This window comes from Capricornis sumatraensis, chromosome 3 (genome assembly GCF_032405125.1).
Source record: "Capricornis sumatraensis isolate serow.1 chromosome 3, serow.2, whole genome shotgun sequence".
Classification (NCBI taxonomy): Eukaryota; Metazoa; Chordata; class Mammalia; order Artiodactyla; family Bovidae; genus Capricornis; species Capricornis sumatraensis.
In genome coordinates, this window is record NC_091071.1 from 151,625,506 (window position 1) to 151,652,633 (window position 27,128).

The window sequence follows — 27,128 nt, forward strand, 5'->3', positions numbered from 1 at the left end:
GTTGTCCTTTCTTGAGTATCGTCCCCACCCAGCCCCCACTCTCCAATGAGGACTGTCGGGTCACCCAGCCAAGAGTTCACATTTCTAACCCAAGGCCCATTTCTTATCTCTTACTCGAATTCCACCAAGTTTGCCAATATTTACTTTCTTCTCAATCCTAGATCTTTCAACCTCTAGAAACAATTTGGGGGCCTCCTAACAGAAGACTACGATAATACTGCCCAGACACATGATCAATCTGTATAAGAAAGACCTCATATCTGGATGATAATGGCAGACTAGCAAATGAAGTGTATGGAAAACACCCCTCCTTTTCTTTCTTTACCTCATTAAGTCACCTAGAGCCACAGTTTAAGGCTTAGAATCAATACCCTAAGGGGAAAGCATCATGGCCATTAACTTTATCTCTTGGCCTTAGCATTTAACCTCAGGATGGCAGAACCTTGGCACTGGGAAAGAAACCTTTAATCCTCCAGTCCAGCCTTACACCTGAGTATCACGGGCAGTTGAAATCAGATTATTTCTTACTGCCTGAAATTTCCTTGAGAACTTATTTTTATGTTCATCCCCCACTGGACAGGTCTAGGGTAGGACCTCTATGTCTTGTAGGGAATGGCTGTAACTCACTAGGTCTCCTGGTTCTAGAATAATGCTATCCAAAGTGTTATCAGTAAACTGGTACTGGTCCATGGGCTCCTTGTTACCACACACAGGCTAAGTACAGAAGTTAAGTGTAAGCATCTGAAAGTCTGTATAGAACCTGATATTGCCATGACAGCCGAACTCAAGTTCAGAGGACTCACCTCAGTGAACAGGGTATAAAACGGTTCAAGCATTGTTGATCCTGTCATGTGTGGCGTGTGCTGCAACGAGCTGTGCACAGTAAGACCAGGTTACTTTGAAAAGCACCATTCTAGAAGGTTTCACGGCAAGAGAAGAGGAGAGGTCTGGGGGTAGGAGGACCAGCTCTTTCCCCTCTTCTGGTTACAATAAAGAGGGAATCTGCTGTGGAGGATGCGGAACAGGAAGCTGCTCCCCCTAGGCCACTGGCTGCATGGGGTGAAGAGGAGGGCAGGAGTTGGTGGCCAGGTTATCAGGCAATAACAAACTCAGCATCCAAGCACGCGACTTCCAGCAATGCAAGAAGCTTCCTTTGTTTTGGGAAAACAAGAGCTGCAAGAAGCCTCTCCTTGACACGTTCTTGCCTGGCTTCGGGAGGAGCCCAACCACCCCTAACACACAAACAGGACAGTCCTGGCCAATGAGAGACAAGCCAGTACCCTGACCACAACCCCTGTTTGCTTTTCCTTTTCCACCACTTCCTCAGTTGGAGGGCCACTGTGGGGCCATAGGGAGCTGCCAGCCTAGGTCACTAGTCAAGAACTTCACCCCCCATGACCCAGTACGTTCTCCATACAGCTCTTCCTATGCCTCTTCTACAGCCTACTTTCTCTTCCCAATACAGTACTTTTGGTCCAAGACCAAGGGCATACTTCTGGGGAGTGGTAGGTAAAGCTAGGCCTCAGAGCACCATTCCAACAAAGCCCATGGTATGCTCTGGCCAATGATGCTATTTTAACTCTAAAATCAAGAAGACTGGCACCTCTCCGAGGGCCCAAGAAGAACGATATCTCAGGTTTCAACAACTTATTCTCAACATGTATTTTTAAGTTATCTGAAGAGTCAATTATATTAGAGTCTCGGCTTTAAGAACGCAGTTATCACCAAGACTAACATATATAAAATAGTGCACCTCTTCATGACACAGAATGTTGTTAAAACTAAACTTCTAGCAGCCAGCTAGGGAGCAAGGACCAAAGACCCAAACAAACATCCGACAGCACCTGCTAGTCTAGCTCTCAGGGTATAAACAGAGTAAGAGTGTCTACCTCCCAGACTCACAGGAGAGTGTCTTCTAAGACCAGAGACTTCGGGACATTTTCTCCAAGAGCACTCTGAAGTAGGGCTGGCAAGTCCTACTTATGACTTTATGAGGATTCATCAAGAGCCTGGGGGACCAGGAAAGCTTCCTCCCTTTCTGATTCATTAAGGGAGCTTACTCTTTACCCTGATGGCTCAAGAGTCCAAGTTTCTATGAAGACTTATTTGTCCAGTAAGGGGAGGGGTGTGGGGGCGGGACTCCCCCCCACTCCAAGCCTCCTTCATGCCAAAGAAGGAGGAAACAGAATAAGCAAAATAAAATTCATAAAGCGAAGCAGTAATTATGGTGTGGTCAACAAGAGGCTGTCCTCAAGCCCATCATTATGTGGCTAAATTTAACGCCCTGCGCGGCCAGGGGAGCCGTGCGCCCGGGGCACCGTGTGTCCACACAGACGCCAGCTCCGCCACCTTCACCCGCTCGACAGCCGCCAGGCCTGCCAGAAAGCAGGTCACAACTTTTTTTATAGTCTGTTTACCAAGATGCTGTTTTTACTGCGAGGTTTCTCTCATTTTATCTCTTTTTCCCTTTTCCCCAAACAGACTGGCCTGTATTTTCTGTCCTGGGTTTTTTTTTTTTTTCTTTCTCCCTCTCTCAGTACTATTTTCAGAACTCTAATTTTATATGGTATGTCCCTTTTTTTTTTTTTGGTAAATATTTGCCATGACTAAGCCAGGCACATCCAGTTTAAAAGGCTCCGTCCCACAAAACATCGGGTCTTTAATGATATGCATCTCATTAGCTTTCCCCATGAAAGGGGGTATAGAAAAAAAAAAAAAAGCAACTTACAGACTCTCTCACTTTTTATATCTAGAGAGACCTATATTTATATATGAGGACAAGTTTGAAACTGACATTCTGAGCCTCAATACGAGGTTAGTACAATGGCCATTTGATTCAGTAGAGAGAGGCTATGGGGTCTGTGTGTCAGTTGATTGCTGGTTGAGCCAGGCAGTTCTGACCAGATCAGTACAGCCAGAACCAATCCTCAAACTCTGAGGTATCAGGGCTCGATAGATCAGGGGAACAAAACTCCAGTAAGTCCTCTGACACTAAATTTCCTAAAATGGGCATGAGCGAGACAATGGGGCACCAATATTTTCCCCATCCGCTGGTGGGTGAAGTCAAAGAAGGGAAAGCTACGAGTTAAGGGAGTGCTGAGAGAGACTCCCTTCCAGTTAGCATTTCATACCTCCCATTCACCATCCAAAGAGCTTCTCCAGCTGGGCAAAGCCTCAAAACTGATGGGAGGATTTCTTACTGTACATGTTAGGTTCAATGAAAGGGGCCACGTGTCCATCTATCACACTGAGCAAAAGGCAGAGCATTCAATAAGCACTCTCCGAGGACTGATCTATGGTGCATTTAAAATCACCCTGATATTCCAAGGAAGAGTTAGAGCAGCCCCTGAGATTGAGGGCTTTCAATAAGAAGTGTTGAAGCAGGGAAAGAGATATACAGTTTGAGAGACTCTGAATGGCTGCTAAAGCAGCATCTTGTGGGAGTCTATACTTTGAAGGCGTCACCAAAGGTCCAGAGTCTCTAACTTGGTCTTCACTGGTTAATTTAGGGATAATCAGACTTCAGAGGATTGACTGATACTAACTAAAATCACAAGAGACCAATTTAGAAATTAAAATGCCAATTTATTAGTTTATGAGGTGGGGGCTATAACCATTCCACTGGCTGATACACCTTGTGCTGATTTTTCCTGAGAAGATAGATAAAAACCGAGAGCCCTCCTTGCTAAACACAGAAAAAAGGCAAAAACAACAAATGACTTTATGGACTAGCTCATATACACTGCAGAAAAAGCTGGCCATTCATTCTTATTTCACACTAGCACTGCTGCAGCACTGGGGTAGGCAAATTAACCAACTGTCACTCCCTGGTTTTTCTCTTCCTACATTCTATGCAATTCTGACCTTTGTTAGTGCATCTCCTCAGACTTCATGAATTAATTGTATAACAGCTTTTCTCAAACTGCTTATAAGAGCCTACAGGTGTGCAAGACAAAGAGAAGAAAAGGATGTGGAGCAAGCAATGAGGCAGTTCTTGGGGCAGCTCTCTAGCCATGGCCACTTCCCCATCTTGTAATTAAGTTATGAGGTAGTTAGGAGTCTCCCTACTGCTCATAGATGGGTCTCAGTCTTGCCTAGTGCCCACATGAAGTTCTAGGTGTAGCTGTGTAATATGTAGCAAGGCAATGGGACACAATGGAAGAATACTGGGCGGCAAGTGCAGAGCCCTGGATCCTGGTGCCCATCTACCACTGATTTTCCATTACTTTCTTTTATCTTTGCAAGCTCTAATTTCCTTATGAGTAAAACAAAGAGCTTTGATATATCCTTAGATTGATAAAGCCCCTTCCCGCTCTTAAAATTCTACAGCTCTAATCTTCTCAACCATGATTTCCTTCTTAAGGTACTAGCCTGGGCCCTTGAGATGTGTAACCTCATCTCAGAATCAATATATTTACAAACAGATGGATGGGTTCCTTCTGTAGATAGCTAATCTCACCCAGGTTCTATCGATTATTATTTATCTCAGTATCAGAGATGACCCCAATCTGGGGAGATATTCTTCTTGAAACTAGCATCTCGTTAGGTACCCACTAAATTCAGCAGTTTCACTGTGCTCTTTCCCCGGCTGCCGGGCGCTGCAGAGAACTAAATGCTAAGATGCTCAATGACTATTTCTTCTTCTTATTATTATTATTTATTTATTTGGCTGTGCCGGGTCTTAGTTGCTGCATGTGGGATCTAGTTCCCTGATCAGGGATCAAACCCAAGGCCCCTGCATTGGGAACACAGAGTCTTAGCCACTGGACCACCAGGGAAGTTCCTGACTATTCCTTCTTTACACCAAGCAGCAGCAGCATCCTTGTCTCAAAAGTGCCTCTTCATTCCTAGCCTCACTTACACCAAGCTGGAAGGATTTCATTGAAGTAAAAGATTCGAAGCAGCATTAGAACTGCTCAGCCTTCACGTGTAAGAGTAACAGATGCCAAAGAGTTAGAAGAAAAAGTGAAAGTGAAAGCTGTTCAGTCGTGTCTGACGCTTTGTGACCCCATGGACTATACAGTCCATAGAATTCTCCAGGCCAGAATACTGGAGTGGGTAGCCTTTCCCTTCTCCAGGGGATCTTCCCACCCAGGGATAACACCCAGGTCTCCCACATTGTAGGCATATTCTTTACCAACTGAGCCACAAGGGCAACCCAAGAATACTAGAGTGGGTAGCCTATCCCTTCTTCAGCAGATCTTCCTGACCGGGGAATTGAACTGGGGTCTCCTATATTGCAGGCAGATTCTTTACCAACTGAGCTATGAAGGAAGCCTGCAGGATTCCCTCAAACCACCATATCCGGGGAGAGCTTCTCAGATTGCATAACTGAATAAAGTCCCTAGACATGTCTTTCCTTCAACAGCCTATCACCTTACAAGATCCCTCTGAAATTTTAGCTCAAGATTTCCCTCTTCCAGAAATACCTTACCCAAACTAGCCTGGTATGAAACCCAGATGCCACCCAAATGAATCTATTGCTCCTCTCAGACAACATATATTTTATGTATTTAGAATATTCTTTGCATAGTGTAAATATGCCTAATCTCTCAAAAGTCCAACTTTCAAGGACAGAGACCACGTTTTAACTTTTCAGTATGACTCCATGTTGTTTAATATTTTCACTGGTGCTTAAAAAGTACTGTCCACATAGAGCTTAAATTTCCAAACTAAAAAACAACAACAACAAACAAATAGACCAAAGATCTCCCACACAGACTGAAAAAAATGCTTTCTGAGACTCTGGGGCAATTTCCCCTTGACCGTTTCACTATAAGAGATAGCAAGGACACCCAAGAATCCTGCCGTCTGTGCCCTAAACACTGGACAGGTGAGCTGCCAACTTACAGACCTCAGTCTCACTCTCATGTTTCAGTTCAGTTCAGTTCAGTCGCTCAGTCATATTCGACTCTGCGACCCCATGGACTGCAGCATGCCAGGCCTCCCTGTCTCATGTTTCACTGTGGCTTGCTATCCAAAGGAGGTTTCACCCACAAGCAAAAGCCATCATAAGAGAACATGGGTATAAGGCTGAAGTTATAAAGTCTATAGATCAGGCAAAGCTTAAAGGTAAGTCATTTGATACTTTTGTTTTTTCTCTTCATTTCTATAACCAGAGACATTGAACAACGGGAGAAACTTCTCCAATGCCAAGACCTCTGAGCTACAAGCATTCATTATTTTGGACCTCCTACTACTGGGCACTGCTGTAGACTCAGAAGGGAAACAAAATGAGCAAGACAGTTTTGCCCTTGAAGGAGTTTATCACCTAAAAGGGGCGATAAGTATAGAAATTCTCATATACAAGGCCAAAGTGAGACGCAACACAGGAAAGATACAAAGCATTGTGGGAGCTCAGACGAGGGAAAGAATATAGCTTATACTTTGACTTCTGTCTGTTTCACTGTTTCTGGCATTACAGAAACATCACAGAACCATCTGATGCTCTTTTTAAGTTAGGAGAATTAAATGCCCTTGGAAAGAACTGCAAAATTCCTAGATGAAAAGGCTATGTCTCCTGGGGAAAGAAGATGGAAATAGGCAGAAATCAAGTCCCCAATCTTCAAAATATCACCTGTGCCTTCACTCCACCTGCAAATCCCAGAGGAAGGCCTAACCCCTCGCTTTGCTCCACTCCGTAGAGCCTTGCTTTCACACTGTCATTTTCACGTCACCGGCATAAATGTTTCCTTCTCCAGTGGCTTATCCTTCGTTTTCAAACACATATGTCTCTTCCCATCTTAAAAAGAGAGGTTGTTGGGCCACTTCTAGCTCTCCAGCTGGCTCTCATTACCTTCTCACTGTGAAACTTCCCAGTGAAAGTTCTATATTCACTGTCTCCGTCATATCAATCAACCCTTCTTTAGCTGCCTATAATCTGCTGATGTTACCCAAGATCCCGAACAGCATGACGATCTTTCCTCGGGCAGTCAGTCTGGCCTCTCTCCTGTGTGTAGCACAGTGGATCCCCTCCCCAGTGATGGGAAGAGCAAGGGATTTGAAAAAAAAAACAACACACAAATTCCATGACCTGAAGTGACCTGCAGCAAATTACTTAGCCTTTGAGCCTCCGCTTCTTTAAGATGAGGATAATATCACCAACCTCATGGGTTTGTTGTAAGGATTAAAAGTTATACCTTAGCTAAAGCACCTATCACTGTGTCTAGCACAGGCAGTATGTATTAGATAACTGCTAGTTCCCTTTCCTTAACTAATTTACTCCTCTACCCAGATTCCCTTCCTATCTCACCCACATTTTCTTCACTAGCTCCTACGACCTTCCAATTGCATTTGTTCCCCAAATCTCAATCACTGGATTTTGTTCTTTTCTCCATGCTGTTCCCAGTAAAAGACGCTTCCATTCTAATGCCTTCAAATGCTGCTCCTTTGTAGAATAGTCCCAAATCTATTTCTAGGGGTCCTTTTATCAACCTAAGCTTCAACTCTATTTCTTTTAACTCTTTCCTGAACATTCTCACTTCTATGTTTTATAATCAATTTAAATTCAACATGTGTTTAAAAAGATCCTCATCTCATGTTTTTTTAATTAACTGATTATATATAAGGCATTGACTATTTTTTCAACAAGCTAAGGCTTATGGTAAGTGGTCATACTGAAATGAATGGACTTTTATGAAACTGTTCCTCTATTAGGGGATGAGGGGAGAAACTCAACTGTGTGAATCATGGCAAGATGTTCCAGAGGTGTGTGAAGCTTTTATTGTATTTGTGAATGCTCAGGCATGTCTGGCTCTTTGTAACCCCATGGACTGTAGCCCACCAGGCTCCTCTGTCCATGAGATTCTCTAGGCAAAAATACAGGAGTGGGTTGCCATGCCCTCCTCCAGGAGATCTTCCCATCCCAGGGGTCGAACCCATGTCTCTTACGTCTTCTGCATTGGCAGGCAGGTTCTTTACCACTAGCACCATCTGGGAAGCCCATGAAGCTTATAGGTTAGGCCTAAAAAGACTCAATATTTGCCAGAAATAAGGCATCAGTGATCATTGCCTCATGACTCAATTCTGAACTAAGTGGATTTCTCAGACCAGAGGTTAAAACCAAATGGATTTGGTGAAGCTAAACAGAAAAAAAAAAAAAAGTGGTTTTCATTTTAGAAGAGTGGGTAACTTCCTTTGAATGAAGCGAGCAGTGTCTGTTATACTGTGTCAGCCAGGCTGGGTCTAGATGTATCTAGATGTGCACCATCTAGTTTCCCACAGGCCCCTACAAACCCTGCTGTCTTTTATCCAGTCTGACACACATGTTTCTATACTATACCTATCCCATGCAGTCATCTGGGTTTGAGTGTGTTAAGATAAGACAGGGCTTCCCTTGTGGCTCAGATGGTAAAGAATCTGCCTGCAATGTGGGAGACCCAGGTTCGATCCCTGGGTTGGGAAGACCCCCTGGAGAAGGGAATGGCGACCCACTCCAGTGTTCTGACCTGGAGAATTCCATGGACAGAGGAGCCTGGTGGGCTACAGTCCATGGGGTCACAAAGAGTCAGACACTACTGAGCGACTACACTTTCACTCAAGATAAGAGAATTTAAATGTGACAGAGCCCTTCACTATTGGGATTCCCAGAGTCAGAGAGCCTACCTTCTGGAAATGAGTAATTTTAACCCACTGTATTTCCTATATCAATTTCCTTTTAGTTTTTCCCTCTGATTTTTGGTGGGTTTTTTTCATATTTTTAAGACATTTCCTTTTGAAAGTATAGGCCCTTATAAAACTTTGTAAAAGAAAAATAAACAAAGAGACCTTTCTATACATTCTTGGGACAAAAAGAAGTGGTGAGCCCTGATAGCAGGGCTCAAGGGTGACTACAGGAATCCCAACAAGAAAACCCCAAAGAAAAGGCAAAATTCAGAAGAAATATGGCTGAGAAACATGTGCGGCCATCCCTGCCTCCCTGGAGATTTTAATTCCAGACCTCAAATACTGGTGGACTTGTGTTTTAAATAAGGAAAGCCATTCCTTTATAGGCCCAAGATTAGATTTAATTGAGCCCCACCCATGATTTTTCCAGTCTGTCAATGGCACCACTATTCTTCAGATCACATAGGCAAAGCACTGACAGCCTAATCTTCCTAAAAGATCACTTTCATATGTCACTTATACAGTCAAAACTTCCCATGATTTCCCACTCTCTGTAACAGTAGTTAACTGCAAGCAGGAAGCGCTTTATCTCCCTCCTAGGAGACGTGCCCCTATTTGAACATCACTACATGTAATGACAGATGTTAATAACTGGACTGAAATGGGTAAATAAATGGATTACAGGCAGAAAAGAAATACAAAACATTTACCACTAGCACAAAGCACCAATCTTCCAGGCCAGCATCTAAGCCCCCTGCTCCACAACTCAAGTATTACCTTACTAACTTTATTTTCTACCGATCCTCACCCACGCTTGTTAACTTACATCCTTTGTGCATGTGTTTCCCACCTAAAATGTCTTTCACATAGTTCCCTAGGAAAATCTGGGGAAAAAAAAAAAAAAAAACTAAAGTCCAATTCAAGTCCTATCTCTTACAGGAAGCTTTTTCCAATCACTCCACTACTGTGGCCCCTATAACCACTCATTAAGCACAGTGAGCTCTTTGATGGAAACACCATCATTTATGCTCATAGGACCTGGCATAGTACACATGCACAATACTGAATTCTATAAGGACAAACTAGCTGCAAGGATCAGAGAACTGACACACACAGTCATAGGGGGGATGTTCTCATGCATCTAGACTTGCCCTTCTTCACGATGCCCATGAAGGAGACGGAAAGAAACGTCCTCTGAATGCTATGTCTTCCTCTGCATAGTGAAGAGCAGAAATGTGGCAGAGGAGCAGCCCCTCCAACCTTGGAAGCAGAGCCCAGAGACAGGAAAGGCTGAAGAAGGAAGAAACTTAATAACTTACTTCGGGCTCTATGACTAATGTTCCTTCCAGGATTTTGACAGGTTCTTACTCCTTTGGTTTTTGAGATATTTAGTTTCTTAACTGGCTCTTAAAAAATAGGTTCTAGGATCTCTCAATGGGCTTCCTTGGTGGCTCAGATGGTAAAGAATCTGCCAACAATGCAGTAGACCCGAGTTCAATCCCTGGGTCAGAAAGATCCCTTGGAGAAGGGAATGGCAACCCTCCAGTATTCTTGCCTGGAGGATCCCATGGACAGAAGAGCCTGGTGGGCTACAGTCCATGGGGTTGCAAACAGTTGGACATGACTGAGTGACTAACACACACACACACACACACACATACACAGGATTTCTCAATAATGAAAGATTCAAGGTTTATACTTCTTCCCCAGATTGGGACTATGTCCCAGTAAACTAAGTGCCAAAGAAACAAGGCAGGTACTAGAACGGGAATCTGACAGTGGTCCTCTCCTTAAGCTACTCATCTGTTCATAGCAGTACTGTCTAAGTCTCAGGCTACCAAAAGGTGATGGTCTCATGGTTTACTATTCATAAGACAGTAAAAATAAGGAAAAGTGAGAAGATGTGATTTCTTCACCCATTAACAAATACTGCCTGAGTGCCTACCATGTGTGGAAGCACTGTTCTAGGTACTTTGGATAAACCAGTGCACAAAATACACATCCGTGTCCTCACTGAGTTTAAATATTCTGGCAGGGGGAAGATAGGCCATAAGCCATAAGCATAATAAAATAAAGTTGATGTTAATATGGAATATAAGTGCTATGGTGAAAAAATAAAAAGTAGAGCATGGTGAAGTGAAATGGGAGTGCCAGGTGCAGAAGGGTGGGGGTGTGGCTTACAATCTTATATAGTATAATCAGGGTAAACCCACTGAGAAGGTGACACCTGAACAAGGACATGATTGTAGTCCATGTAGATATGTCTACACATTTTTTGACATGCCTCCCCTTCAAGAAACAAACATGAAAGTGTTACTTGCTCAGTTGTGTCTGACTCTTTGCAACCCCATGGACTGAAGCCTGCCAGGCTCCTCTGTCCATGGAATTCTCCAGGCAAGAATACTGGAGTGGGTAGCCATTTCCTTCTCCAGGGGATCTTCCTGACCCAGGGATCTAACGCAAGTCTCCCACATTACAGACAGATTCTTTACCATCTGAGCCACCAGGGAAGTTCCCTCCCCTTCAATTACCCTTCCCTGGAGTGTGACCTGGACTTGGTGACTCACTTCTAAGGAAAAGAATATAGCAAGATGGTGTCAAGATGGAGGTGTCACTTCTGAGATTAAGTTATAAAAAGACTTCAGCTGCCTTCTTGGTCTTGGTCTCCCAGTCTGCCTCTCTGATTACTGGCTCTGGAGGAGGCCAGAGCCGTGTCATGTGAGTGGCCTTATGGATAAGCCATGTGGAAATGAAATGGCACCCCCTGCCAAGAGTCACATCGGAGAGCTTGGAAATGAATTCTCTAGCCCCTTGTGATGACGGCCTTTTCAGCTGAGATCCTGACTTGCGGTTTCAGAAGAAACTCTTGAGTCCAGAATCACCCACCCAGCCACTTCTAGATTCCCAACCTTCAAAACTGTGTGAGAGGATAAATATTTGTTGTTTTAAGCCATGAAGTTTTGGAGTTATTTGTTATACAGCAATAGATAACTAACACAGACAGAAAAGAAGGGAGGGTTTTGGCCATACAAATACCTGAAGAAAGAGCATTCCAGGCAGAGGGAATAGGAATATAAACGCCTAAAGGAGGTGATGCTCTAAATGTAGAAAAACAGCAACAAGTTCAGTGTAGCTTCAGTGAAGTGATGGGGGCAGAGAGGGAAGAGAGGTCCATGTAGGGTTTTGCAGACCATCATCAGGTCTTTGGGTTTTACTCCATAAATGAAATGTGAAGCCAGCTTTGAGCAGGAGAGTATCATGATGGGATCTGGTTTTACTAAGATCATTTTGTTGGTAATGGGCCCAGAAGAGAGAAGAAGTGGCAACAGGGATACGAATAAAGAGGTTCATGTAAAACTTCAGGTAAGAGATGCTGGTGATTCAGACAAGAGTAGTAGCAGCAGAGGTGAAATTACAGATATGCTTTGAAGGTAAAGCCACCAGACTGATAAACGGGATATAGGATGGAAAAGGACAGATTTCACTCCAAGGAGGACTCCAGGGTTTTTGGCTCTATGAAGTGAATGGATGAAGCTTCCATCAACATGTGCTGTGTTAGATATGCTAAGTCACTTCAATCGTTTCTGACTCTGCAGCCCTATGAATTGTCCTCTGTCCATGGGATTCTCTAGGCAAGCATACTGGAATGGGTTGCCCTGCCCTTCTCTAGGGGATCTTCCCAACCCAGGGATCAAACCCACGTCTCTTACTGTCTCCTGCATTGGCAGGCAGGTTCTTTACCACTAGCGCCACCTGGGAAGCCCTTTCCATCAACATGAGAAGGGGGGTTTAGAAAAGCAAATTTGAAGGGTAGAATTAGGAGTCCAGTTTTGGACATGTTAAAGGTGAGATTCTATTGGACTTCCATGTCAAAATGTTGAGCAGGCAGTCTGGAGTTGGGGGTCAGGTCTAGAATGAAAACTAAATTTGAGATTCATCAGTGCAATGATATTTAAAGATATGAGACTAGATGAGATCACTAAAGGAGAGAAAAAAGATCAGAGCATCAAGGATTGAGTCCTAGGGCATTCCAACATTAAGAGGTGAGGGAAAGGAACCAAAAAAAGAGTCCAGAAGGAACAACCCATGAGACAGAAAAAACAGGAGAGTATCATGCTGTGGAAGCCACGTTAAGAAAGTATACTAAGGAAAAGGAATTGACAAGCATTCTAAAGGAAAAACCCAAATAAGAAAAGATCAGCCAACTCAATTGTCCTCTGCCTTCTTACCCTTCCTTTTCATTTCCACATCCTCCCTGTTGACAAATTTTACAGCAGTGGTAAGTACAGGGGGCTGTGGGACTTCCTTGGTGGTCCAGTGGTTAAGATTTGCACTTCCACTGCAAGGGGCAGAGGTTTGATCCCTGGTTGGGGAACTAAGATCCCACATGCCATGTGGTATAGTCAAAAAGAAAAAGTACAAGGGGCTGTAGGGATAACAGGGTAGTGTACTTATGCCTGGAGAGCAGACTGAGAGAGGGAAAAATTCTCATGGGAGACTCAAGAAAGGGATGACACCAGTGCGGAGCTGGGAAAGCTGAACAAGAGATTGCCATGAGGATAAGAAAGAAGAGACTATCAGGCTAATGGATCACGAGATGTATGGACAGGAAGCTGTCAATACTTGAACATGATGAAAGGGCGGGGTGCTACTGGGGAAAGACATAAGGTCAGGCTGAAGAAGTCAGCAGGACCACATCATGAACCATCTTGTGTGGCAGCAAGGAGTTTGAACTTTCCCTGGTGGCTCAGACAGTAAAGAAACTACCTGCAATGCAGGAGACCCACGTTTGATCCCTGGGTCAGGAAGAGTCCCCTGGAGAAGGGAATGGCAACCCACCCCAGTATTCTTACCTGGAGAATCCCATGGACAGAGGAGCCTGGTGGGATACAGTCCATGGGGTTGCAAAGATTCAGACACGACTGAGGGACTAACACTTTCACTTTCTGCAGGCAACTGGGAACCAGTTAAGGACTTTAAGCAGGAGAGTGACATCATCAGGTTTCTGTTTCAAAGAGACCACTCTGACATAACTTCCAGTCCAATTGGAGGGAAATAAGTACTAACTGGGAGACAAATTAGGAAGCTGTGACACGGTCAAACCAAAAATGGGGCAGATAATGGCTAATCAGGCAATGGAAGTTGGAACAGAGAAAAAGAGTAGATTCAAAAAAGGGTTAACAAGGGCTTCCCTGTTGGTCCAGTGGTTTAGAGTCCACTTGACAACGCACAGAACACAGGTTTGATCCCTGGTTCAGGAAGATCCCACACAGCACAGAGCAACTAAGTCCGTGTGCCACAACTACTGAGCCTGTGCTCTAGAGCCCGGAAACTGCAACTGCTGAGCCTGCAGGATGCAGCTATGGAAGGCTGCTTGCCCTGGAGCCCTGTGCTCTGCAACAAGAGAAGATACCATGAGAAGCCCATGCACCACAACTAGAGAGAAACCCCCACTCGCCACAACTAGAGAAAGCCTGTGCACAGCAAGAAGGCCCCAGGGCATCCAAAACAAAGAAATTTTAAAAAAATGTTTAAGGGGTTAACAAGTTAGGCTCTGGAAGTAAGGACAAAGAGAAGAGGGGATAACTCCCAAGTTTCTAGCTTAGAAAACTAAACAGATAGTGGTACAGTTCCCCAAGATAAGGAATATAGAAGAGAACTGGGTTTGGGGCAGTAGATGATTAATTTTGTACATGTTTAGGGTATTGCCTGTGGGGCATCCAAGTGGAAATGTCAAAGATGCAGAAAGAACTATGAGCCTGAAACCTAATGGAGATAGAAAACCAGTACTCAGGGCTGTGCTAGTGATAGCTGGAGCTGGGGTCTGGATGAGATCACCAGAGAGAGTGAAGAGTGGGAGGATGGAGGGTTACCAGCCCCGGGAAACACTAGCATGTGAGGGCCAGCGAAAGGATGGAGAGCCAGCCAAGGAAACCAAGCAGAAGTTGTCTGTGAACTTAACAGGAGAGCAGTTTTCAGGTGAAAGGACTCCTCATCTTCCCCAAGTGTCTTTGACATAAGCTCCAGCTTTGTAAGAGCAGGCATGAAGATCTTCAGAGCTTGAGGTCTCTGCTCTAGAATCAGGCTGAAACCAGACAAGGGATGAAAATACTACCTAAAGCTAGACAAGACACAAAGGACATGGCAGCAAAATCAATATGAATTATAGCTGTAGAACTAGAACTATATAAAAGAAATTGGTCACATGGAATTCTGCTCAGTGTTATGTGGCAACTTGGATGGGAAGGGAATCTGGAGGAGAACAGATACATCTATGTGCATGGCTGAGTCCCTTCGCTGTTCACCTGAAACTCTCACAACATTGTTAACCAGCTATACCCCAACACAAAATAAAAAGTTTATTATCAAGCATGGTAGAAAAGCCTTTGTATACATATTTATAAATAATGTGTGCAATATATATTATAGAAAACATGAATATTTGCCTAACTAAAAAAATTTATGACATTAGATTCCACTTGTTTGACTTAGTATGAATAGAATGGTAGATTTCTACTTTAAAAAATAGATATGCAACAAGCAACAAAGGTTTACTGTATAGCTCAGAGAGCTATAGTCAATATCTTGTAATAACCTATAATGGAAAATAATTTCAAAAATAATATATATGTATATGTATAACTGAATCTCCTTGCTGTACACCTGAAACATTGTAAGTCAACTCTACTTCAATAAAATATATATAAGAAAAAATTTTTTTAAAGAAGTGGAAAAAAATAAACAAACAAAAAAAGAAATTGATTAAGGAATTACATGGAACAGATTATTTAAGTCTGACAAGGCATTCAGAAAGCAGTCATGGGAGTAACTGCTATGCTGAATATATTCTCCACTGAAGACAGAGAAGAAGAACTGCAAAATCTCTATCTCTGAGAAGGCTCCCCTCCCCGAGGAAGCCAACTTCACACAACTGCCCAGGTTTCGGAGTCCGGGGCTGATTCCCAGCCAGGGGTTGCCAGCTGCAGAGGGCGGGGCTCTATTTTGGGCTGCCTGCTGTCCCTGAGCCGGCCGCCTCTGGTTTGAGCAGCAGGCAGCCCCAGTGACTCACACACCCATGCAAACCGCCTGTGGCTCGTGGCATGGCCTCGGAATGCCAGCCTTAGGCCAGCTCCCTCCTCACCCCATTACACTGGGATAAATAAATAAAGAGCACGCCAGCAGCCACACGGCCTGATGGCAACCAGATGAAGAGAGGGAGGCACGGACAGGGCCGGGAGAAGGAACTCCCTCCAGTGGACCCTGCTGAGCGAGGGCCATGCCAGCCCACTCATCCTAAACTTCCTCCTCAACACTGATCTGACTGGCGTGTAGTCAGAGCCCCCAAATCCTTGACGGGGCTACCATTCCTAAAGGGGCCTCTCAGCCCCTTGTCCTAGGAAATGCTCTACGTGAAGATGTTGCCCTCTGTGAGAACAGGGCTAGCCCTGACTTGAATGGGCATTGCCAGGATTCCTCCTCTAGTTAGGTCACCATCGATTGGCCCCTTTGGGCTCCCTGGAAATGAAAGTCAGGCTCTTAAGGGAAGAGGAAAAACAAAAGGTCTAAATATGGAGAGGTAACCCCTGTTCAATCCTTAAATATTTTTCCTGGACTTAGTGTCCTAGAAACCTCCCATCCACTGCCCCTTGCACCCTATCTCGATGGCCTCTTGCCTAGCAACTGTCCCAGTGAGAACCAGGAAAACAGACCCCAGGCACTGACCGCACAGCCCTCTGACATTGGCCCTGGCCCCTGCACCTTCATCCCGAGCTCTCTGTCCCCAGTTTGTTTATCTTCCTATGTTGCTTATTTTGATGGCACATCCTTTCAGCTCAGTCTTGAGTGACCCTATGACCCTTCTGTGTCCTGTTTGTAGGACCCCAGGCAAGCAGAGTTGCTGAAAAGATGCAGTGGCCATAAGAAATGCTGCAGTCCTGGGAAGAAATCTTTCAGTTCTAGCAGCTCTGTAGGACATTCTGAGGACAGTGCAGTGATCCCAGAGGTCATAAGAATTCAACATTATCCCAGCCCTTGACTCTCCTCTAATTTGTGTGTATGACCAGTAAAAGCAGCAAAGCAAAATAGGGATAATACTAGACTATGAGTCAAGAAGTGTGGATGGTCCTAAACCTACAGCTACCACATATGACCTTAGGCAAGTCACTTAACCTTTCTGAGGCCCAATTGCTTTTATTTTATTTATCTATTTATTTGGCTGTGACAGATCTTAGTTGCAACATGCTCCATGGCACGTGGGATCTTTGTTCCCCAACCAGAGATCAAACTTGCATCCCCTGCATTGCAAAGCAAATTCTTAACCACTGGAGCACCAGGAAAGGCCCTGAGCCCCAATTTCTTAAGCTATGAAATGGAAAGCTACTGCTATCTCTCAGATCTTTTCCAGATATAATAAAACTCTACAAGTCTATGCAGTTTGGATGTGATCCACCCAGAACCTAGAGGACCAGTATTCTTGACGCAGTTGGTTCGAAAACACCAATCTCCTTCCTGGGCTAACACCTGTTTTCTACATGCTTTCTCATTCAGTTCCACAGTGTTCCCCCCACCTCAATAGTGTGAAATGAGCCTCCAATTTTACAAATGAGAAAATAGAGGCTCCGAGAGAAGTGATTTATCAAAGCCACAAAGTAAATCAGAAGAAAAACTGAAGATCCCGAATATGAGTCTAACAAGCAACATTGGATCCACAGCCCACACAGCCACAATTTTCATAAAATCCCTCTAGCATAGGTTTATCAACATATTTACCCACAAACTCATTGAGAACCTATTACTTCCAGGCACTATGTTTGGTGCTGGGAACATGGAAACACATTCAACATGGTTCTTGCCCTCAAAGAGTCCATGAAAGTGAAAGTGAAGGTGAAGTCTCTCAGTCGTGTCTAACTCTTTGCGACCCCATGGACTGTAGCCTACCAGGCTCCTCTGTCCATGGGATTTTCCAGGCAACAAAATACTGGAGTGGGTTGCCATTTCCTTCTCCAGGGGATCTTCCCAACCTAGGGATTGAACCCCGGGTCTCCTGCATTGCGGGCAGACGCTTTACCATCTGAGCCACCAGGGAAGGAAGCCCTTCAAAGAGTCCATGAATGTGAAGTCGCTCAGTTGTCTCCGACTCTTTGCGACCCCATGGACTGTAGTCTACCAGGCTCCTCTGTCCATGGGATTTTCCAGGCAATAGTACTGGAGTGGATTGCCATTTCCTTCTCCAAGGAATCTTCCCAACCCAGGGATCGAACCCGAGTCTCCCACATCGTAGACAGATGCTTTATCGTCTGCGATCTCAGCCAAAAGGCCGAGAAGCAAAGAGTCCATAGCTCAGTGGAAAAAGACATACTTTTGCAAGCATACAAACAGCATCATTATGAAGCTATAATGAGGCATGAACCCAGGCACTATCATCTCAGGAAAGAAGGATTATCTTTACAAGGACAGTCTGTAAAGGTCTCCCGAAGAAGCTGAAGCTGACACTCGAAAGATTAATAGACGTTCACAAGCTAGAAAAGACCAGAGCATTGGGCATTCTAGATAAAGGAACAATGTGTGCAGAGACACAAAGGTGAGAGAAAACAGCATTTTTGGCAATTCAAAGCCATTCTATATGGCTGACGCATAAAATATACAGAAAAAAAAATGCTGAGAAACCAAGCTGAATAGGTATGCAGGCACTAGATAGGAAGGCACCTCCCTGATGAGCTAAGAATAACCCTAACATTGTTTGACTAAGGGGCTGAGGCATGGAACAAGCATGTCATACCAGCCTACATTAACCTCCTTAATACATAAACCTATAGACAGGAGAAGCTATCTGAAAGAAAAAGGGCCTAGGAAATCTCTCTGTCCCAAGTTTTGGTTTAATGGTCTCTTTTTCCCCATGAATACCTAAAACCTGTTCTGCTTCAGGACTTAGCAACGCATCTCTCCTCCTCCAGAATTACAACCACGTTAGTAGAGGTACTGAGGGCTCCGTTCACGTTTGGTTCTCACTGTTAAGACCTCAAGCATCATGCAGCTACTGCTCAGTCAACAGACAGAGGCAGGACAGAAGGATCCGAATCAAGAACACCTGCCTGTTGCCCAGCCCTGTGAAAAGCACGAATTTCAGGTTCAAAAGAAGTATGAGTCACAGTCCCTGCCCACAAGGAGCTGACAAATTAGCCTAGAAGACAAGACAGAAAAATGAATAATCCATACATATGATAAATATTATAACAGCATAACACAATAAAGTACCAACCTGGGTAACATGTATAATTAGAAAATAGTGCAATAATACTAGGGTACTAACTGTACAACCAACAACTCCCAGAAGAGTTAGAGAAAAAGATCAATATTGACTGGTATTATCAAAGGTCACTATTATTAATATTCCCCCTGCTTGGCATTTAATAGATGTTTCTTTTGGCCAAGCTCAATCCTTAGAAGGGAAACCTAGGAAGGAGCTTCTGACAGGCCACAATTATCTACTCCCCATTCATTCCCTTGCCAGTCCTCTTGCATAAACACTGTGATTTTCCACAGCCTACTGCGCCCACAAGACCGTCCCCAAATGGTAGCCCTGTGCTTTTCACCATCCCCTACTGCAGGATGTACAAGGGGACAAGTAATAATGACTAGCCCCTTGCTCCACAATCCAGACCTGGGATCAAATCGCAACAAGCAAAAATTTAGTAACTGGTCAACCAAGCTTTCCAAGAGAATACCAAATAAAATGCCTAGGTACTACAGCAGAGATGTTTTACAAATGTTAATCAGCCCACTTCTACCTTTTACATCTTTCCCCCTACTTCTCCCCAACTTCTCCATCTTAAGCTTTTCAGACTTTCTGTAGGTGACTTTTCTAGAAAATAGATTTTTCAATCATGCAATCAAACCCAATACCCAAAATGCAAGTCACTACTCTGGCACCTGGAAAGAGGAAGTAAAGTGGAGGCTGCAGAAAGAGAAAGGAAATAAGGAACACTTTACCTCTACCATAAATCGTTCCAAGAAGGAATTCTCTTCAAATGGCTCTGTCTTCAACCGATCTGTAACAAGAAGGGAGACAGAAAGAAAATATGAGTCTTAGAACGAGCTCCCTACCCGTGAGATGGAAAGGGAACAGAGCCCAGGAATTCTTGGGGAAAAGGATAAACATGCAACATCCAGAGACAGCGATCCAGTGGGAGAAGAGCACAAGCAGGAGGAGGAAAGGATGATTAGCCAGGACAACGGGTTCAGCGGCAGCACGTGCACTCAAAGGTCTTCCTATCACAAAGACAGGTTGGATTGAATTTTTAATCTGAAGTTGGAGCTATGCAGCCTTCTAAAGTCCCAAGTCATGTTTGCCCTTATGCAATTTTGTACAGCTGTCGGCCCCTTTCCAGAGTCTTACCTGGCCATTGCCTAGGGCATGTCTGACTCAGTTACAGCATCTCTTAGACACCTGGGCCCCAGCCAGACACTTGAAGCAAAAGAAGTGTCATCTAATCTCCAGTTCCTGGTTAGCACCCAGCACCCGGGGAAGCACCTCCCTAATACAAATGAGTCTCCCCCTTTCCAAAGGCCCTTCAACCACTCCCCACCCAACTCCCAAAGAATGTCCTGGGCTTCCCTGGTGGCTCAGTAGTAAAGAATCTGCCTGTCAATGCAGGAGACACAGGTTTGCTCCCTGACCTGGGAATATCCCACTTGCCACAGAACAACTAAGCCCATGCGCCACAACTACTGAGTCTGCACTCCAGAGCCCGGGAGCCGCAATTACTAAAGCCCGTGTGCCCCAGAGCCTGTGCTCCTCAATGAGAAGCCACTGCAATGAAAAGTACATGCACCACAACTAGAGCATAGCCCCCACGCGCCGCAACTAGTGAGTGGCCCACACAGCAACAGAGATCCAGCACAGCCAAAAATAAATAAATAAAATCATTTAAAACAAACAAATGAAAAACCCCACACGATGTCTAAAGGAATGTCCTCTCACCTCGGCTGAGTGTAGCCCCACTCTCCTGGTAGTCCTGGATCTCTAGATCTTTCATATGAAGCAACGTTGTTAGGTCCCTCACCTGGCACTGCAATGCCAGACTCATGCCCATCAGAGGTCGAATCAAATGTTGGGAGACCTTCCATGGAAGAGATACTAATTAGTCAACAGATACACATTAAGTACTCCCTAACGCTGTATAAGGTATTAGGAAAAAATACTAAAAAAAAAAAAAATGTTTTCACAGGAATTTATATTTTTATAAGCGAGCAACATGTTTACATGAATGTAAACACAGGTATAATAACTTAATAAGTATGTGAAAGAGGTCCAGGGATTTTCTTTGTGGCACAGATAAGAGGATGGGAAGAATAAAGGAGAGCACACATGAACAGATAACCTCGAGTCATGATGTAAAAAGAAGGCTGTGATACAGGTGATAAGAGGAAAGCGTGGACTCAACTCTCAGCAAAAATTTAGAGACAAAAGCAGAAGATCCAGGTAACCTTCAAGAAAGTGGATCCAGCTAAAACAGTATGCTGGCTGGAGTGTAACAGAAGACAAACAACAGCAGAAAGTAGAGAACTTTGAAAGTCAGATCAGACCCAGACACTATGAGCCATTTCAGGGCTGATCAGTTCAGTTCAGTCACTCAGTCATGTCCAACTCTTTGCAACCCCAGGGACTGCAGCATGCCAGGCTTCCCTGTTCATCATCAACTCCTGGAGCTTGCTCAAGCTCATGTCCATTGAGTTGATGGTGCCATCCAATCATCTCATCCTCTGTCACCCTCTTCTTCTCCTGCCTTCAATCTTTCCCAGCATCAGGGTCAGTTCTTTGGATCGGATGGCCAAAGTATTGGAGTTTCGGTTTCAGAATCAGTCCTGCCAATGAATATTTAGGACTGACTTCCTTTAGGATTGATGGTTGGATCTCCTTGCAGTCCAAGGGACTCTCAAGAGTCTTCTCCAACACCACAGTTCAAAAGCATCAGTTCTTTGGTACTCAGTTTTCTTTATGGTCCAATTCTTACATCCACACATGACTGCTGGAAAAACCATAGCTTTGACTAGACAAACCTTTGTCAGCAAAGTAATGTCTCTGTTTTTTAATATCTAGGTTGGTCATAGCTTTTCTTTCAAGGAGCAAGCATCTTTTAATTCCATGGCTGCAGTCACCATCTGTAGTGATTTTGGAGCCCAAGAAAATAAGTTCTATTGCTGTTTCCATTGTTTCCCCATCTATTTGTCATGAGGTGATGGGACTGGATGCCATGATCTTAGCTTTTTGAATGTTCAGGGCTGATAACAGCCCACAATGAGGCCAGAGTTTCAATCTGTCCCCACAAATGCAGCAAAGTCTTAAGATCATTGTTGTAACTGAAGCAAGCCAGTCACCGAAAGACCAGCCTAGGAAGGAATAAGCTAGCCTTCCACATGGCTTGCTCTTAACCAGAGGTAAAGAAGGATGCAAGCATGGCCATATGGTAGTGCAGCTAGGGTGATGCTTATATGATAATGCATAGTTATATAGAATAACTATTCCATTCACCTACACATGGTGTACAACAGCCAGCCAAAAAAAAAAATAGCTAAATTCGATCATTTATGCCTGGGAAGTATCATGAAAGTTCCTTTCCTTTCCCTCAAGGAGAATTGTTTCTTTTAAGAGGCACTAAGAAGAAATGCCCTAGATCAGAGGTCAGCAAATTTTTTTTCTATAAGGGAAAGATGGTCAATATTTTCAGGTCTGCGGCCCATACAGTCCCGGCCACAATACTCAACTCAGCTGTTGTAGCAAGAAAACCGCCATAAACAACATGTAATAAACGGGGGTGGCTGGGTTCCAATATAACTTTACAAAAACAAGCAGCATGCCAGGTTTGGCCTGCTGACCACAGTATGCCAATACCTGCCCTAGACCTGAACAGGAGAACTTTTAGACAAAGATAGCCCACACAGGCTTGAAATGAAGAAAAGGTACTGAAGTGGCCAATAAGATGTACAAGCCAGACTCATTTGGACCAGGATCAGAAGTCTGAATTCTTCAGACTCTTCTGTGTGCATGTCCATTAATTTTCTAGTAAAACTTATTACTAAAGGCTTCAAGCGTATCACAGCTCAAACTGAGAGGAAGAGATCTTTCACTACAGACAGATTTCTAGAAGAAAAGACACTGGGTGTGTGATGCTGTGGGGGAGGTTAGGGGTTAATGGCAACAGCTTTTGTATCAGCACCAGGATCCAAGAAATGCAGGGGTAACAGTGCAGCGTGGGAGGCCAGTAGTCAAGTCCAGCCATAGAGACTGGTCCCTGCTTTCTGTCACACAGCACACCCCAACCAGGTACTATCTCCCAGCTCAGTCCTTAGTATGAACTTAAACCTCCAGGCAGGACTGTTCAGAGTGTGGCAGAAGTCCTGCTTTTGGAAAATGTATCTGTTCCAGACTCAACCCTCTTTCCTAGGAATTGTTTTAAGTTTGGACCTTTTCAAGGGAGACCAGGAGGAAAAACAGGTGAATACTTATCTGAAAGCAAGTCAATGGTTGGTGGGCTGAATTGAAAATAACTACTACTGCTAACTGAGCAGCGTCACTATCTATTTGGTAGCAGCACTCAAATAATAGAAACTCCTAAAGTTAATAACCAACCTTTCTCTGGGGGTTACTTTCACAGCAATTCCTTTGAACGGTAGTAAATAAAACAGCATGAAACATGATGAGAAACAGCTTTTAATCAATGCCATGTCTAATTAAATGTGGTGATTATTTCAATTATTGATAGGACTCCAATGTCTATATAGCATTTTTTAAAAGCTTTTTATCATTGAATATTTCAGCTTCTGAAATAATTTCACACAGTTGGGTTACACCACTCTGAATCATTGGGGTATAACTCATTTCAACATTAGCTGAACCCTGTCTTAGATCAATTAATTAGAATAAGACATTGTGGCTGAAGCAATAGATTTCAAAGCAAATCCACAGACACTACAAGGAAAAACGCTGAAGTGCTGTAGGAGGCCAGGGACACTCCTTCCCCTTCATCTACGGACAGCAACATATGGAAAGATGCAGTTCAATAAGTCAATTCAATAAATACCTACCGGGTGTCAAATATGTGCTCTGACCCTGCGAGGCCTCTGCCCTTACAGAGCTCCCAACAGCTAAGGAAGTCAGGAAGTGTGGTGGATATAGAAGCAGGAGTTGCCAATCTTGTCTAGAGGAAAAGCTATTTATAATTTTCCCCAACGTCTTCAGATTTCCCATTGAAATGTTCATGAGTCAGAAGAGCAGGACAGCAGTTATCAATCCCAAGATGAAACACAGCATGCTTGAATTTAATGAAAAAGACAGTAGACTGGCAATCAGATTAACATGCTACCCTGGTTCTAACTATACCTGGATGTGAGAATGACTTCACCCCCAAGTACTCTCATGGTCCCTGTCTTTTTTAAAAAGAACAATGGCGGAATTGGAATATTTGCTCTCATAGGTCCACTTTAATGCTAAGGCCAAGTAATGCGACATATTCTCTTATCTAATCCTCACAACTCTGTAGTGAGGTCATGATTGGTATCTTCATTTTACAGATGAAGAGACTGAGTCTCATAAAAACTTAGTAACTTATCCAAGCTGAGACAAGTAGTCAAAGTGGTGGAGTTAAGTTACAAGTTCAGGTCTGCTGGTTCCAAACCCTGTGCTCCTTCCACTATGGGAAAAAAAAAAACAAAACAAAAAAACAACAACTTTGGATGTGACTCCTGGGAATCATAAAATTGCCAAAGAGGTGACAAATTTGAAACTCAAAATATGGAATATCAAGAATTACATTAGGGCTTCCCTGGTGGCTCAGTGGTAAAGAATCCACCTGCCAATTCAGGAGATATGGGTTTGATCCCTGATCCAGGAAGAACCTGGGTACCTTGGAGCAACTAAGCCCATGTGCGCAACTACTGAGCCTGTGCTCTAGAGCCCACGAGCCACAGCTGCTGAGGCCATGATGCCCTAGAGCCCGTGTTCCGCAATAGGAGAAGCCGCCACGAAGAGAAGCCCGCGCTCCGCACCTAGAGAGTAGCCCCCGCTCGCCGCAGCTTCGGAGAGCCCGTGTTCCGCAATAGGAGAAACCGCCATGAAGAGAAGCCCGCGCTCCGCACTTAGAGAGTAGCCCCTGCTCGCCGGAGCTACGGAAAAGCCGGCACAGCAACAAAGACCCAGCGCGGCCAAAAGCAGAGAAATAAAATTATTTCCAAAAAAGAATTACACTGGGAAAAAAGATAACGATAACAAAACAGGATTAGATAATAGAAAGACTGAACAGTAGGAAGGTGTGGGTGATGAAGAGAGCTTGGCCAGAAGGGGAAATGGGCTCTGTGTTAGGAAGCTTTATACCTCCCATAATATCTTGCAGAGATAGGAAAACTATTATCAACACATTACTAACGTGAATACACCATGTGGTAGAGGAGGTGGGGAAGCTCCCTGTATGAAGAGGGACGCTCTCACTCCCTTGTATGATGAGGAGGAGCTATACTGCATAATCTCTCCAGAAGACAAGACGGCATTATGTTAGCGATTTATTAAAGATGCAAGTATTCCTTGATTCAGTTATTCCACTTCTAGGAATTTACTCACACATTTACACATAGAAAAAGTAAATACAAGGGTGTTTATTACATACAACAACAAAAGAATGGAAAGAGTTTAAGCATCTACTGGCAGCAGATCAACTAAATACATGTTGATATATCCATTCATCAAAATGCTATGTGGCCATTAAAAAAATATTAAGGCAGGTCTTCTAAATGTATTACTGTGAATGATTTCCAAGTTCTAAAACTTGTGAAAAAAGCAAGGTACTGGACACTGCGAACAGCATGTTAACATTTGTGAAAATACATACATATCCAAAGATCTGATTCTGACTGTATGAGTATATTCATATATATACGTATATCCATATATAAATGTATAGATACATACACACAAACATATATGTAGCTTTCCTTAAGAATTCACAAGAATGTGACAGCAGTAGTTGTTTTAGAGAAGGAAAATGAGGGACTGCGAAGGGAATAGAAAGTAGACCGATTTCTTAATGACATACCCTTAAATGCCATTTGAAGTGTTTGCCTTTGGCATGAGTTACTCATTCAAAAAGAATTAAATAAGAGCTATGACAAGAATGAGTAACAAACAAAAATTATGACTGTGTGACCTCACAGACACATACAAGCCTGAAATAGAATCCACCTACATCCTCGCCCATGTCCACTGGTTCTAAATTTTCCCCTATAAAGCTTTCTCAGGTACAGGGGTTTCCCTGGGATGGCATTCTTCTTCTTTGAATAATATATCTTGAAGCATAATTATTAATAAATTGTTCTCCCCATGGCCAACCAAGATTCATTCGACTCTAAATACTGCTGCCTCTTTTTAAATTGCCGCTCTCCGACTAGAGAAATTTGCCTAGGAGAGCTAAGTGTTCTTAACATATTACTTTCCATTATATTATCATTATGCAAGTATCCTTTACTGTATTCTTTTGAAAGAAATAACTATTAGAGCTCATAAGTTTCCAATGAGAACTGCCTCTCCAGTCTCACTTGTCTGAATTTCCAGGGCTGTGTGATACAAAGTAAGAGTAGCTACTGGGAGGGCTTCCCCAAAGCTGCTCAAATGTTTTGGTGCCACAACAAGCATTATTGAGGGAACAGTGCCCCCTGGTGTTACTTAGAAAAAGGTACAGGGGTTTTAAACAAAAACATAAATTCTGTCTAAAGCAAGGTGGAAATTTTGATAAACTCAACTAAAATCAACCAATGTGAGTGACTATTACCTGCTAAGCCTGGGATTTCTTTGGAGGGAATGATGCTAAAGCTGAAACTCCAGTACTCTGGCCACCTCATGAGAAGAGTTGACTCATTGGAAAAGACTCTGATGCTGGGAGGGATTGGGGGCAGGAGGAGAAGGGGATGACAGAGGATGAGATGGCTGGATGGCATCACTGACTCAATGGAGGTGAGTCTGACTGAACTCCGGGTGTTGGTGATGGACAGGGAGGCCTGGCGTGCTGCGATTCATGGGGTTGCAAAGAGTCGGACATGACTGAGCGACTGAACTGAACTGAACTGAAACCCCTGCTTAAAGTTTTTCAATGAATCCCTGTTGCCTTTGGGATCAAATCCAAACTCATCAGAATCTTTCAAGATCTTGTTATTGTTTACCTCTTTTCTCACAACTTTCTGCAGTCATGAAGTTCCCCCACTTGCTCCACACTCCACTCCTCTCAAAATGCACTCTTGCCTAGAATGATTTTTTTCATTTTCTCCAATTAGTTCCTACTCATCTTCAAAACTCAGCTCAGAAGATCTTTTCAAAAATGTTTTCCAGATTTCTCAATCATCCTGAGCTTATCTTGATCAACGTATATGCCATCCTTTATCCTGCTTTTTGTCTGTCTTCTCATTAGATTATGAATCCAGGAATAGGCTAAAGTGAAGAGAAGTGAAGTCATTCAGTTGTGTCCGACTCTGCAACCCCATGG

General features: G+C 43.7%; 1 protein-coding gene across 1 annotated transcript in view; it reads right to left on the reverse strand.

Annotated features, from left to right (window-relative positions):
- NHEJ1 (non-homologous end joining factor 1) overlaps positions 1-27,128 on the reverse strand; it is an 89,787-nt gene that overhangs the window by 57,624 nt on the left and 5,035 nt on the right. Inside the window, exons 4-5 of the mRNA XM_068969160.1 lie at positions 20,585-20,723; positions 19,594-19,652 (exon numbers count right to left, since the gene is read on the reverse strand). Coding sequence (XP_068825261.1) covers positions 19,594-19,652; positions 20,585-20,723 — 198 coding nt within the window. The remainder of the gene's footprint in view (positions 1-19,593; positions 19,653-20,584; positions 20,724-27,128) is intronic.